The sequence below is a fragment of the Phyllostomus hastatus genome, unplaced genomic scaffold (assembly GCF_019186645.2).
Source record: "Phyllostomus hastatus isolate PE091 unplaced genomic scaffold, TTU_PhHast_1.1 phas_contig_210, whole genome shotgun sequence".
In the NCBI taxonomy this organism is placed as follows: Eukaryota; Metazoa; Chordata; class Mammalia; order Chiroptera; family Phyllostomidae; genus Phyllostomus; species Phyllostomus hastatus.
The window spans coordinates 5,166,864-5,179,604 of NW_025333737.1; the positions used below are offsets into that span (position 1 = coordinate 5,166,864).

The 12,741-nt window shown below is 37.7% G+C and overlaps 1 protein-coding gene across 8 annotated transcripts in view; it reads left to right on the forward strand.

Moving 5' to 3' along the window:
- The window catches only part of NF1 (neurofibromin 1), a 225,813-nt gene that overhangs the window by 184,915 nt on the left and 28,157 nt on the right, over nt 1-12,741 (forward strand). For all 8 annotated transcript variants that reach the window (XR_006785349.1, XM_045836072.1, XM_045836073.1 and 5 more), the window contains 9 exons: nt 1,723-1,925; nt 4,881-5,074; nt 5,966-6,106; nt 6,257-6,536; nt 7,165-7,379; nt 9,754-9,815; nt 9,957-10,071; nt 10,604-10,705; nt 12,393-12,533. Coding sequence is in view for 7 of the 8 variants with exons in the window: in XM_045836072.1 (XP_045692028.1) it covers nt 1,723-1,925; nt 4,881-5,074; nt 5,966-6,106; nt 6,257-6,536; nt 7,165-7,379; nt 9,754-9,815; nt 9,957-10,071; nt 10,604-10,705; nt 12,393-12,533 (1,453 nt within the window). In the remaining variant the exon portion in view is untranslated. The remainder of the gene's footprint in view (nt 1-1,722; nt 1,926-4,880; nt 5,075-5,965; nt 6,107-6,256; nt 6,537-7,164; nt 7,380-9,753; nt 9,816-9,956; nt 10,072-10,603; nt 10,706-12,392; nt 12,534-12,741) is intronic.

A 12,741-nucleotide genomic window follows, 5' to 3' on the forward strand; every position in this document is an offset into this window, starting at 1 on the left:
TCTCAAGGGGTCCGTGAACTCTTAGAAATAATACACAAAATTTTATGTGTTCTTTACTTTTATTATCTCTGAGGAATCTGACACCTTCCCCCAAGTTGAAGGACCCAAGTTCTTTATAGTTGTTGAAATATACAGAGTCAGAGTCAAAGTCAATGTCAAAATAGCATAACTCAGAATTGCCGGGCATTAGTAAGAGATATATAAACTTAGAAATGACAATGTTAATATTCTCATCTTAGGAAAATGGAGCTATGTGTATGTCCTTAATTTCTAATTCAAAGTTACTCATTAAAGAATGCTATCAGTCTTCTAAAAATTATTAGCTCACCTGGCTGGCATAGCTCAGTGGATTGAGCACGGGCTGCGAACCAAAGTGTCGCAGGTTCGATTCCCAGTCAGGGTACATGCCTGAGTTGCAGGCCATGACCCCCAGCAACTGCACATTGATGTTTCTCTCCCTCTCTCTCTCTTTCTTTCTCTCTCCCCCTCTCTCCCCCCACTTCCCTCTCTAAAAAAGTAAATAAATAAAATCTTTAAAAAAAATTATTAGCTTGATAAACCTATATTCTTCTCTTGTGAAATAAAGCAAGCTGACAGCTACTGCTTTTTGCTGAAGTGTGTCATGACTGAGAAAAGCCTTTTGGTAGACTTTCCTCCCTATGTGTCTGTTGCATAAATATGTTAGCATGATGCAAGTTCAGAGGTAAGGAAAACCTGAAATTTGCCAAGCAGTCAAACCATTTCTTTTGTTGTATAGGGGAGAAAATTAAAAATTTAAAAATGGAATATGAGTTTTTGAGCTGTCTTCAAATTGTTTAAATATATTTTTCAGACATAAGGGAATTTTTGGTTCTAATGGAATCTGAATATGTGTATATTAGGTTTTTTTGATTTGTTTTGTTTTTAGTTATATGGAAGAAGTTCATGGAAAGAATAGAAGGGAACTTAATTATGTTTACAATTTTTTTGACCACCAGTTTGTAGTTTAACTTGTAGGACACCCAGGAAGAAATTCAGTAGGTGCTGATTAAAGATTTTAACATTTTAGTTTGATGAGGGGCCACCTCATTTCTCTTCTCAGGATCCCCATTATAATTGGGTCTAGCAGGTAGAGGAACAACAATGTGAGTTTCAGCTTCGTTGAATATATATTGCGCCTTTACTTTCTTTCTGTTGATCCACTGTAGGCCACAGACCATTCATACTGTATTTCCTTATGAAATGTCTCTTAGGAAGGCCTTCTGTGCACCTGTCTTAGGAGCCTCAAAGTGTTCTTCCGAGTATGTCACAACTCTCCCTGAAAAAAAAAAATCCTTAAATAACCAAGGGGCATTTTGGTTTTACCATAGAATCGTAACAACTCTAGTTGATCATAAAATTTTAAAATAGTTGATTATGGCCCTGGCTGGTGTAGCTCAGTGGATTGAGTGTGGGCCTGCGAACCAAGAGGTTGCAGGTTTGATTCCCAGTCAGGGCACATGCCTGAGTTGCAGGCCAGGTTCCCAGTGAGGGGTGCATGGGAGGCACCACACACTGATGTTTCTCCCCCTTTCTTTCTCCCTCCCTTTCCTTCTCTCTAAAAATAAGTAAACAAACAAACAAATAAATAAAAATAGTTGATTATGCTTTGTAATAGAGTCATAAGTTGTATGTTATTAAAAAATTTTTTTAATTATAAGAAAAAATAAGTCTTAAAACAATTTCATTTGTGTTTTCTCCTAGGTCAGCTGCCTATAATCTTCTGTGTGCCTTAACTTGTACCTTTAATTTAAAAATCGAGGGCCAGTTACTAGAGACATCAGGTTTATGTATCCCTGCTAACAACACCCTCTTCATCGTCTCGATTAGTAAGACGCTGGCTGCCAATGAGCCACACCTCACCTTAGAATTTTTGGAAGAGTGTATTTCTGGATTTAGCAAATCTAGTAAGTAATGATAATTTTCTTTAATATGTTAACAATGACTCTAAGGAAATTCAAAGAAAATGCTTTCGTTTCAGAATTGACCAGTGAAATCTGTAATTGATTATAGTTTTACTTCTCTATCTAATTTTTCATCTGTGGTACTGTGTAACTGAAAGAACTCTGGCATACCACATTGAAAAATCTAAAATTCTGGCAATAAAAGCAAGATGGCAAGGTTTTGATACCTTACATGTCTCTGGACCACTCACAAAGTATTTCTCTCACCATGTTTCAGTTTAATTAGCTTCAGTATTTCTCTTCTCAGCAGATTATTCTGAATGAGTCAAGTATCTGCACTGTCTCCTTGATTTTAGGGAAGCATTGTCTCCTCTCTTCAGTTTTGGCTTTGAACTGTGATTGTACTGTTCCTGGTCAGTTCCCAGAGAATGCAGCGGCACATGACTCAGGGTCCAGCGTCACCTCCTGCCTGGGCTCTGTGTAGTGGGTCTCATGAACTTAACTAACATTTTCCCTCTGCGCCTGTCCACCTCTGACCCTGTGGAAGTGCAGCTGTTGTCCTTCTCTCAGTTCATTCCCTAACAGTGTCTTCCCTTCCGCTCTCCATAGCACATACAACCTGTTTTTCTGTATTTTTCTTGGTTTTTCTGTATTAGGTAATTGAAGGCTTTGACAGTTCATCGAGATCAGGTCACTGTGTATTTTACATAATAATGAATGTAGGAATATAACTGTAAAAAAAGCATAAGACTGACAAAACAAGAAAAGTATAAAGCTTTAATGAGAAATGTTAATATACAAAGAGATTTGAGTGACCAAGAATACTGTGCTCCTGAATGAATAATTCTTTCCAGATTATTACGAATTCAATGCAATCCAGTCAGAATTCTATGAGATTTGAGGATTAAGAATGAGGCAGAATTTTAAATGATTACAAATTTTACTTGAAAGTAAAGAATAGCTAAGAAAACAGTGAAAGGAAAGAAAACTGAGAGCGACTTGCTATTACAGATATTTGAATACATTATAAGGGTACAGTAGTTAAAACACAGCTATTAAAGAGTCAGCAGTCAAATCAGCTCAGGAGACAGACTGACAGAGAAACACCAGTCTAACTCGGGAAAGATTAAATCATTTCAGAAGGAAGGCTGGGAAATGAATTAAGTTGGGCCTTCATCTTCACCGCAAACCACAAGATATCAAAATGTGGCCTAACTGTGCATAAGAGTTGAATAGAAAAGCTGGAACCATTAAAAAAGAAGAAGAAGAAGATTTAGTTGCTTCCTGGGTAAGAATTTATGAAGCAAACAAATGATGGAAACAGTGAGCAGATTGGACTACATAAAACTTCAAAACATGTCTATTTCAAAAAAAGTAAAAGTGAGAGAAATGTAAAAACTAGGAAATACGATTGTAGCAAATATGAGAAAAATTAACATATTAATCATGAAGAGTTATAGATTCATAAGAAAAATGGACCAACAGCAACATTCAGATCATACTAAAAAAGGATATTTATATATTAAGAAGTTCACTAATAAAATTAAACAAATATAAACTGAAAAAATAATAAAATAGTAAGACAACTTTCAGCTGTCAGACTGGCAGAGAGTTTTTACAAACCATCAGTGCTAGTCTGCAGAGTTTCAAACAGTCAGTTTTTCTAGAAAGCAGTTTAGACACACATGTCAAGACCCTGAAGGTCCTTTTAGCCTCATCATTCTGCTTTTTATAATTTATTCTAAGGAATTAATGTTCAGGTGTTTATCATAGCATTATTTTTATTTAGATTTTTTTAATGAGGTATATCTTATCAGTAAAGTATCCAGACCTTGAGTGTCTTAAGTGAACAGCTTGATGAATTTTTATTTGTGACTACATCACAAAACCATCTCCCAGATCAAGCTACAGAACATGTGTAGCATCCAGAAGGCTCCTCTCAGTACTGTCCTCTCCCCAAGCATAACCAGTATTCTGACCTCTATTTCCATTGGCTTATTGTGCCTCCTTTTGAAATTCACATGACATTATAATAGCAAAAAATTAGAACACCTAAAAGTCAAACAATAAAGAACTGATTAAATCATTGGATCTCCATGTGATAGAATAATGTGAAGCCATAAAATATGTTTTTAGAACGGAATGTCAGTTGGGGAAGATGAAGACATTCTAGAGGTGAGGGATGGTGATGGCTGTACAACAGTGCACTTAATGCCACTGAAGTGTGCACACCGAAAGCGGTCAAGTTTGTGTTGTATGTGTGTATCATAGCAAGAAGGATTGGGGGATTCTAGGTAAAGCATACAAAGGAATTTCTGTACTATTTTTATGTCTTTTCAAAAGACTGAAGTTATTTTGAAATTAAAAATGTTTTTGGAGAATTTTTAATCTCAGTATAATGTTTAATGAAAAAAGATTCAGAACATACTGCATATGTAGCCTAACCCTAATTTTTGTGAAGTTGGAGTGGGTTATATGTGTACAAACACATACAAATGTACATGAACTCAATGTAGATTGGGAAGCCTGAGGAGAGTGGAGGTGATGCACCAGGATAGTAACAGTGGTTTCGTTTTTGTGGTGATGCTTTCTTTTTACCAAACTTTCCAGGATTACTACATATTCCTTTTACAATCGGAATAAAACTTAGTAAGTATTTTTAGCTAGAAGAGAAATAGTGAAGAGTGAAACACAAGATAAAACTTGTCAAAATTGGTTTACTGGCCTTAAAAATTTTGTTCAAGGCTTGCTCTCTTTCTTCACTTCCATCTTCAGTAATATATTTGCCAGATATCTTTTCCTTAGGCCTGATTCTAGGTAATGGGCTTCACCTTTTACCTTCCCCTCTCCCAATCCTTTATTTGAAAATAATTTGAAATAATTAAAATAATATTATTTAAAATAAATTTTGATGGAATTTTCATTGACCATTTATGCTAACAGCATGTTTTCCCCCAGGTATTGAATTGAAACACCTTTGTTTAGAATACATGACTCCATGGCTGTCAAATCTGGTCCGTTTTTGTAAGCACAACGATGATGCCAAACGACAAAGAGTTACTGCTATTCTGGATAAGCTAATAACAATGACCATAAATGAGAAGCAGATGTACCCATCCATCCAAGCAAAAATATGGGGGAGCCTTGGGCAGGTATTGAATTTGCTTAAATATTTACCTAGTAGCTCCTCTGTGCAGATACTTGTCTGGTACCCACTTAGTGCAAAGCAGTGTGCTAGGCACTAGAGATACAGTTGTAGAAAAGAACAGTCCCTCTATCAGAAAACATATAGACATCCACCTAATTCTTGATCTGGTTCAAAATTGTAAATGTCTAGTGCATATCTCAGCCAAAGAAAAACTAGTTATTGTAGCACTCTTCTCCATGGCATAACTAATTAGATAGAATTTAACTATAGAAATCTGATGTCACTTCTGGTAAATAGTGTTTATAATGTGCTCTGGTAGCTTACATACCATGGGTGTCAGTAAATGTTTCTTGATGCTGGTATTAGGGACACCTGCTTTCATTTATAGTTCTAGCATAAAACAACAATATTAAAATACAGCATATGCATTTTCTCTTTATCTGTCAAGAATTACACATATCAATTTTTCAAAGTAGTCACTCTTACTCAAACAGTGCTGCGAATCCTCCAAATAATTTTAAGTACCTTGGAGCCTGTTTTAAAGCTCTATGAAACATCTCAGTACTGATGTCATGTCCTATATTTTAAAATAATTATATTTTATATTGATCATACATTTTCTTAGAAGAGAACAGAGACACTTTGCAAGTAGATAAAATTAATACAGAGATTTAAAATTTTTTAATTTAAGTTTCTTAATCTCTGAAGGAATGTCTTCATCTTTTATCATCCTATCTTTTCCATGTTTTATTTACTGACACGTCTCTGAATAAAACTTAGTATTTCAGAAGCCTCTGGTAAAAAGAATTTTCATGTAGGGCTGTTCCTTGAAGTGTTTTTAAAGTAAAAATTAAGTTGCTAGAGTGGCTAAGATTATTTTTTTCTCTTCCACCAGATTACAGATCTCCTTGATGTTGTATTAGACAGTTTCATCAAAACCAGTGCAACGGGTGGCTTGGGATCGATAAAAGCTGAGGTGATGGCAGATACTGCTGTAGCTCTGGCTTCTGGAAACGTGAAATTGGTTTCAAGCAAGGTAATCACTTTTCCTATGCCTTCTGGACTGCAGTATAATGTATCTCTTTGTATCATCAGAAGGTTTTTTGTTTGTAACTAGTTAAACTAAAAGTTTTTAATGATAAAACTTTTTTAGCCCCCATGTTTTTAAACCTCTGCTTCCTTACAGGTTATTGGAAGGATGTGCAAAATAATTGACAAGACATGCTTATCTCCAACCCCTACTTTAGAGCAGCATCTCATGTGGGACGATATTGCTATTCTCGCACGCTACATGCTAATGCTGTCCTTCAACAACTCCCTGGATGTAGCGGCTCATCTCCCCTACCTCTTCCACGTGGTCACGTTCTTAGTGGCCACAGGGCCACTCTCCCTTAGAGCTTCCACACACGGATTGGTCATTAATATCATTCACTCTCTGTGTACTTGTTCACAACTTCATTTTAGTGGTAAGTTCCAGGACCGTCATTGGTGTTTCACCAGCTCCTGTCTCCAATTTACATCGTCTGATCGACAGAGATTAGCTTATTGTTTATTGTGGTGCCCCAACACTAAGCTGCTAATTCAAAAATAATAAATTACCCTGGCTGGCGTAACTCAGTGGATTGAGCGTGGGCTGCGAACCAAAGTGTCAGAGGTTCGATTCCCAGTCAGGGTACATGCCTGGGTTGCAGGCCATGACCCCCAGCAACTGCATATTGATGTTTCTCTCTCTCTCTCTTTCGCTCTCCCATCCCTCTCTGGAAATAAATGGATAAAATCTTTTAAAAAAATAAATAATAAATTACTTCCATGCCATATCAAGCTATAGCAGAGACTTTCTGTGCTTATTTGGCTTGTAGACTCTTGTAGTTGCCACATAAGCCAAAGCCAAAGTTGATGGTGGTGCATTGCTGGCGCAAATCTGTAGATTAAATGGCGCTAAAGCAATGAACACTAAGATAATGTCTAGAGCGTTGGTTTAAGGAGCACAGTTATGTAATTTTGACATGATACTCAAATTTTCTAAATTTAAAATGAAATATGTTTTAAAATAAAAAAAATATGTTTAAAGTCTTTTTTTTTTTCCTTTTACAGAAGAGACCAAGCAGGTTTTGAGACTCAGTTTGACAGAGTTCTCATTACCCAAATTTTACTTGCTGTTTGGCATCAGCAAAGTGAAGTCAGCCGCTGTCATTGCCTTCCGCTCCAGTTATCGGGACAGGTCATTCTCTCCTGGCTCCTATGAGAGGGAGACTTTCGCTTTGACATCCTTGGAAACAGTCACAGAGGCTTTGCTGGAGATCATGGAGGTACATAAGCCAAAATGATAAGGAACTAGGCTAGGGCACTTTTTAAACCCACTAGTACTATCTAGAAGAAAAATTGCTTTATTCTGTTCTACAGTTAATGCTTAAATAAAAACACTTCCATGGAACATGTTTATTGATAAAATATATGTTATTTATTTGATGACATTATAATAAATAGTATTTAAATGTTTCTGGAGACTTCCGGTCAAGGTGGAGGTGTAGGTAGACACACTGTGTCTCCTCACACAACCAGAAAAAGGACAACAACAAATTAAAAAACAAAAAACAAGCAGAACTGCCAGAAAATCTAACTGTACGGAAGTCCAACAACCAAGAAGTTAAAGAAGAAACATTCATCCATACTGGTAGAAGGGGCAGAGATGGGCAGTCAGGGAGAGAGGACTCAAGGCAAAGTGGCAGCTGCCGAACCGGTGGTCCCACATTCGTGTGCAGATAAACTGGGAAGAAAACCTGGGGAGCAAGACAGACCACACAACCCAGGGTTCCAGCTCGGGGAAATAAAGCCTCAAACCTCTGATTGAGAACACCTGTGGGGGTTAAGCTGGCAGTGGGAGAGACTCCCAGCCTCACAGGAGAGTTTGTTGGAGAGACCCACAGGGTCCTAGAACATATACAAGCCCACCCACCCAGAAATCAGCACCAGAAGGGCCCAATTTGATTGGGAGGGGAATGACTGAAAGCCCTCAGAGTGCTAAGCAAGTGGCACTGTTCCCTATCGGACCCCTTCCCCCCCATACTGCATCACAGTGCATCACAGTGCATCACGTGGGTTGCCCTGCCCTGGTGAACACCTAAGGCTCAGGCGCTCTGACCCTTACTACATAACAGGTGTGCTGAGACAAAAAAAAAAATGGCCCAAATGAAAGAACAGATCAAAGCTCTGGGAAAAATACAACTAAGCAACAAAGAGAGAGCCAACCTATCAGATGCACAGTTCAAAACACTGGTTATCAGGATGTTCCAGGAACTCACTGGGTACTTCAACAGCATAAAAAAGACCCAGACAGCAATGAAGGTTGCATTATGTGAACTAAAGACAAATCTATAGGGAACCAACAGTGGTGGGAAGGAAACCAGGACTCAAATCAATGGTTTGGAACAGAAGGAAGAAAGAAACATTCAACCAAAACAGAATGAAGAAATAAGAATTCAAAAAAAATGAAGAGAGGCTTAGGAACTTACTGGACATCTTTAAACGTTCCAACATCTGAATCATAGGGTTGCCTGAAGGAGAAGAGGAAGACCAAGAAATTGAAAACTTATTTGAAAAAAATAATGAAGGAGAACTTCCCCAATCTGGCAAAGGAAATAGACTTTCAGGAAATTTAGGAAACTCAGAGCCCCAAAGAATTTGGACCCAAGGAGGAACACGCCAAGACACATCATAATTATATTACCAAAGATTAAAGAGGAGAGAATCTTATTTATTTTAGTTTTTTTTATTCATTTTTGGAGAGAGGGGAAGAGGGGAGAAATATCAATGTGTGGTTGCCTCTCACATGCCCCATACTAGGGACCTGGCCCGCAACCCAGGCATGTACTGTGACTGGAAATCGAACTGGTGACCCTTTGGTTCACAGCCCACACTCAATCCACTGAGCTACACCAGCCAGGGTAGAAAGAGAGAATCTTAAAAGCAGCAAGAGAAAAGAAGACAGTTGCCTACAAAGGAGTGCCCATGAGACTGTCAGCTGATTTCTCAAAAGAAACCTTGTAGGCAAGAAGGGGCTAGAAAGAAGCATTCGAAGTCATGAAAGGCAAGAACCTACATCCAAGATTATTCTATCCAGCAAAGCTGTCATTTAGAATGGAAGGGCAGATAAAATGCTTCTCAGATAAGGTCAAGTTAAAGGAGTTCATCATCACCAAGCCCTTATTATATGAAATGTTAAAGAGATTTATCTAAAAAAAAGAAGATAAAAAATATGAACAGTAAAATGACAGCAAACTCACAGCTATTAACAACTGAACCTAAAAAAAAACTAAGCAAACTAGAACAGGAACAGAATCACAGAAATGGAGATCACATGGAGGGTTATCAACAGGGGAGTGGGAGGAGGAGAGTGAGGGAAAAGGTACAGAGAATAAGTAGAATAAATGGTAGGTAGAAAATAGACAGGGGAGGTTAACAATAGTGTAGGAAATGTAGAAGCCAAACAACTTATATGTATGACCCATGGACATGAACTAAAGCAGGGGAATGTGGGTGGAGGGGGTGTTTGGGGCGGAGGGGAATAAAGGGGGGGAAATGGGACAACTGTAATAGCATAATCAAGAAGATATATTTTAAAAATGAATGTCTCTGTAGAACATTTATGTACCTAAATATATGCAGAGTATCCTTTATTTTTAGGCATGTATGAGAGATATTCCAACATGCAAGTGGCTGGACCAGTGGACAGAACTAGCTCAAAGGTATGACCCAAATCAGTGTAAGTTTAAAAGTATGTATATTGTTGAAAAGATAGATAATACTGCATGATCAGTATTTTATTTAATTACTTATTATATATAAACATAAAAATTTTTATAAGCTCTTTGGGTCTTTAATTGCAGATTTGCATTTCAATATAATCCATCCCTTCAACCAAGAGCTCTTGTTGTCTTCGGCTGCATTAGCAAACGAGTGTCTCATGGGCAGATAAAGCAGATTATCCGTATTCTCAGCAAGGTACCTCTCCCTTCTCCCTCTTCCTCAGTATCTGTGGTTCTCAGGCTATAAAGCAAATCTTGCATTTTTCTAAAGGACACTAAATTGGAACTTAATAATATGTGTTGTATGTTGCTTATTGAACCTTAAAACAATGAGTTTTGATTCTTCACTATAATTCTTTGAAGTGAAAAACCTTCTCCAAAAAAGATGTCTTAAAAAGAAATAAGTATTATCTCTTTTGCTAAGAAAGTATTCTTACTATTTTATCAGTTTTCAAAGGTTTTATGTGGTAAAACTAGTGTTACATAAAATTATCTAATTGGTAATAACTATAATAATGCCTGACTTACTATATTAGAATATATTATAGAAATACTAAAAAAATAAAAACTAAAATGTGCATTGAGCTAGATGCCAAGATCACTACAGAGTTGGAAATACTACTGCCATTTATTAATTAAGAAATTGTTCCTGAACTGATTCTGAGACTCAGTTTTGGAGTTAATGTTTTATTTCAGTGAAAGTAAAATAATTTTTTTTCCCCTAAAAGGCACTTGAGAGTTGCTTAAAAGGACCTGATACTTACAACAGTCAAGTTCTGATAGAGGCCACAGTAATAGCACTAACCAAATTACAGCCGCTCCTTAATAAGGTAATGACTGGAGAGAAGATGAATGCATTTGTTTTGGATACCCCTGTTAAATCTTATTTTCTTTCAAAGAGTTCAGAAAATAGGTAGATTGGGAAGAAGTTATAAAGAAAATGCTACAGTTAGAGTAGTTACTTGAACTATTTACATTAGAGGAAGAATAAGTATAGAGAACATGTTCTCAGATGTTTGTTTTTGTCTCATTAGTGCTAAAGGAAAAATAGGTCTGTGTTCTTAATTGCTTTATCCAGTAAGTATTCATAGAGCATCTGCTATGTGCTGAGTACTGTGTAGTGCTAGAGATATATCACTGAACAAAGCCAATAAAGTTCCCTGTCCTCATAGAGCTTACACTCTGGGTGAGTGTGGAGTGCACAGATAATAAAGTAAGTAAACACATAGTACGTTAGTTCATGATTATTGTTGTGGAGAAATGTAAAGCTGAGTAGAACATACCCGATCATCACAAGAATTTCAGTTCTAAGTGAAGATAATACGTGAAAGGGCTGAAACGATGCAGTCACCGTTTAGGGTGGTCGGAGCCCATCTCAACTGTGTGACCTCAAGCAGGTCATTTAACATATCAGGCCATCACGGGTCCACGTTGGTAAAATGAGTAAACTAGACTAGATAAGGGCATGGTATTCTCTTTCAGTCCTAAACTGGTAGAATTCTGTGACGTGAGTACAAAGATACGCTAGGCTTGAGAGAGAATACAGAGAAATAAATACTTGTATATTTCTATTACTGAGTTGTACAAGCACTCTGGTCCTAAATTATATAAAATGGTTCTCTCATCTTCATCTTGCAAATGAAAGCGAGGCTCAGAAGAGCTAAGTAACTTGCCCAAAGGCACATACCTAATAAAAGAAAGAACCATGATTCTGATCCAAGGCTGTGCATGTATTTTCTCATATACCACACTGCCAACTAAGGATTCCCCAAAATAAATATTTTTAATTCAGAGCAGCCAGCGATTCTTATACTGGTAAGAGTGATGAGAAAGTTGAGAGGGTGGAGTCTGAATGAAAGAGAGACCAGGAGGATGTCGTGGGGGGGGCGGGGGTAGCACGGCAGTAGGACTGGACGAGAGTGCCAGGTCCATGGGGAGGTGGCATGGGGACCATTCTAGTTGTTTGGGAGAAACTGTTCAGGAGAACCGTGACAGGGCAGCTGTGAAGATCAGATGGAACTAATCTAACATTCAGCATTCTTTCGGAAGGAGTTTGGAAATGTGCCCATAGGTTTTCAAGCGTACAGGTGACCTGACAAAAGCAGGACTTAGGAGAGTTGTTTTGGCAGTAGTGTGGAGTAGGCTGGGATAGGAAGAAACTGGAGGCAAAAAGGACCCATACTTAGAATAAAGAAGGTTAGCATGGATAGTGTAATTAACCACAAGCAGATGCAAGAGAGACTAGTTGGAAGAATTAACAAAACTTGGTGACTGGATTTGGAACCAGGGTATGGGAAGAAATCAAAGGAGGTAGACAGTAAGGTTTTCAGCATGGCTAACAGTGTCTAGTCACACACATAGAATAGATGAAGAGCTTACCCACATATTTACCTTCCCCAAAATTAAAAAAAAAGTGCATAATTTGGGGATAACATGCTTTGTTTTATACTGCAATGTATTTTGAACACAACTGTTCTGTGTTTCATGTTACTAACCTGAATGTGTCTCCATGGCCAGGACTCCCCTTTGCACAAAGCCCTCTTTTGGGTAGCTGTGGCTGTGCTGCAGCTTGACGAGGTCAACTTGTATTCAGCAGGCACCGCACTCCTGGAACAAAACCTGCACACCTTAGACAGTCTCCGGATATTCAATGACAAGGTAAGCAGGCATTCTGTTGGGAGTCTCAGACTGTGCACGTTTAGAACCTCCCTTTCATTGTCATTGTTGTCATCATCGTCGTCATTGTCCTTTAAAAATCAGAAGCAGTCTCTAACTTAAATATGCATTTCTGTAATGCAACTTGTGAGTATAGTTTGTTACCAGCTTATTAAAAATATTTAAACTTAACTGCATACTTTCTGTATAA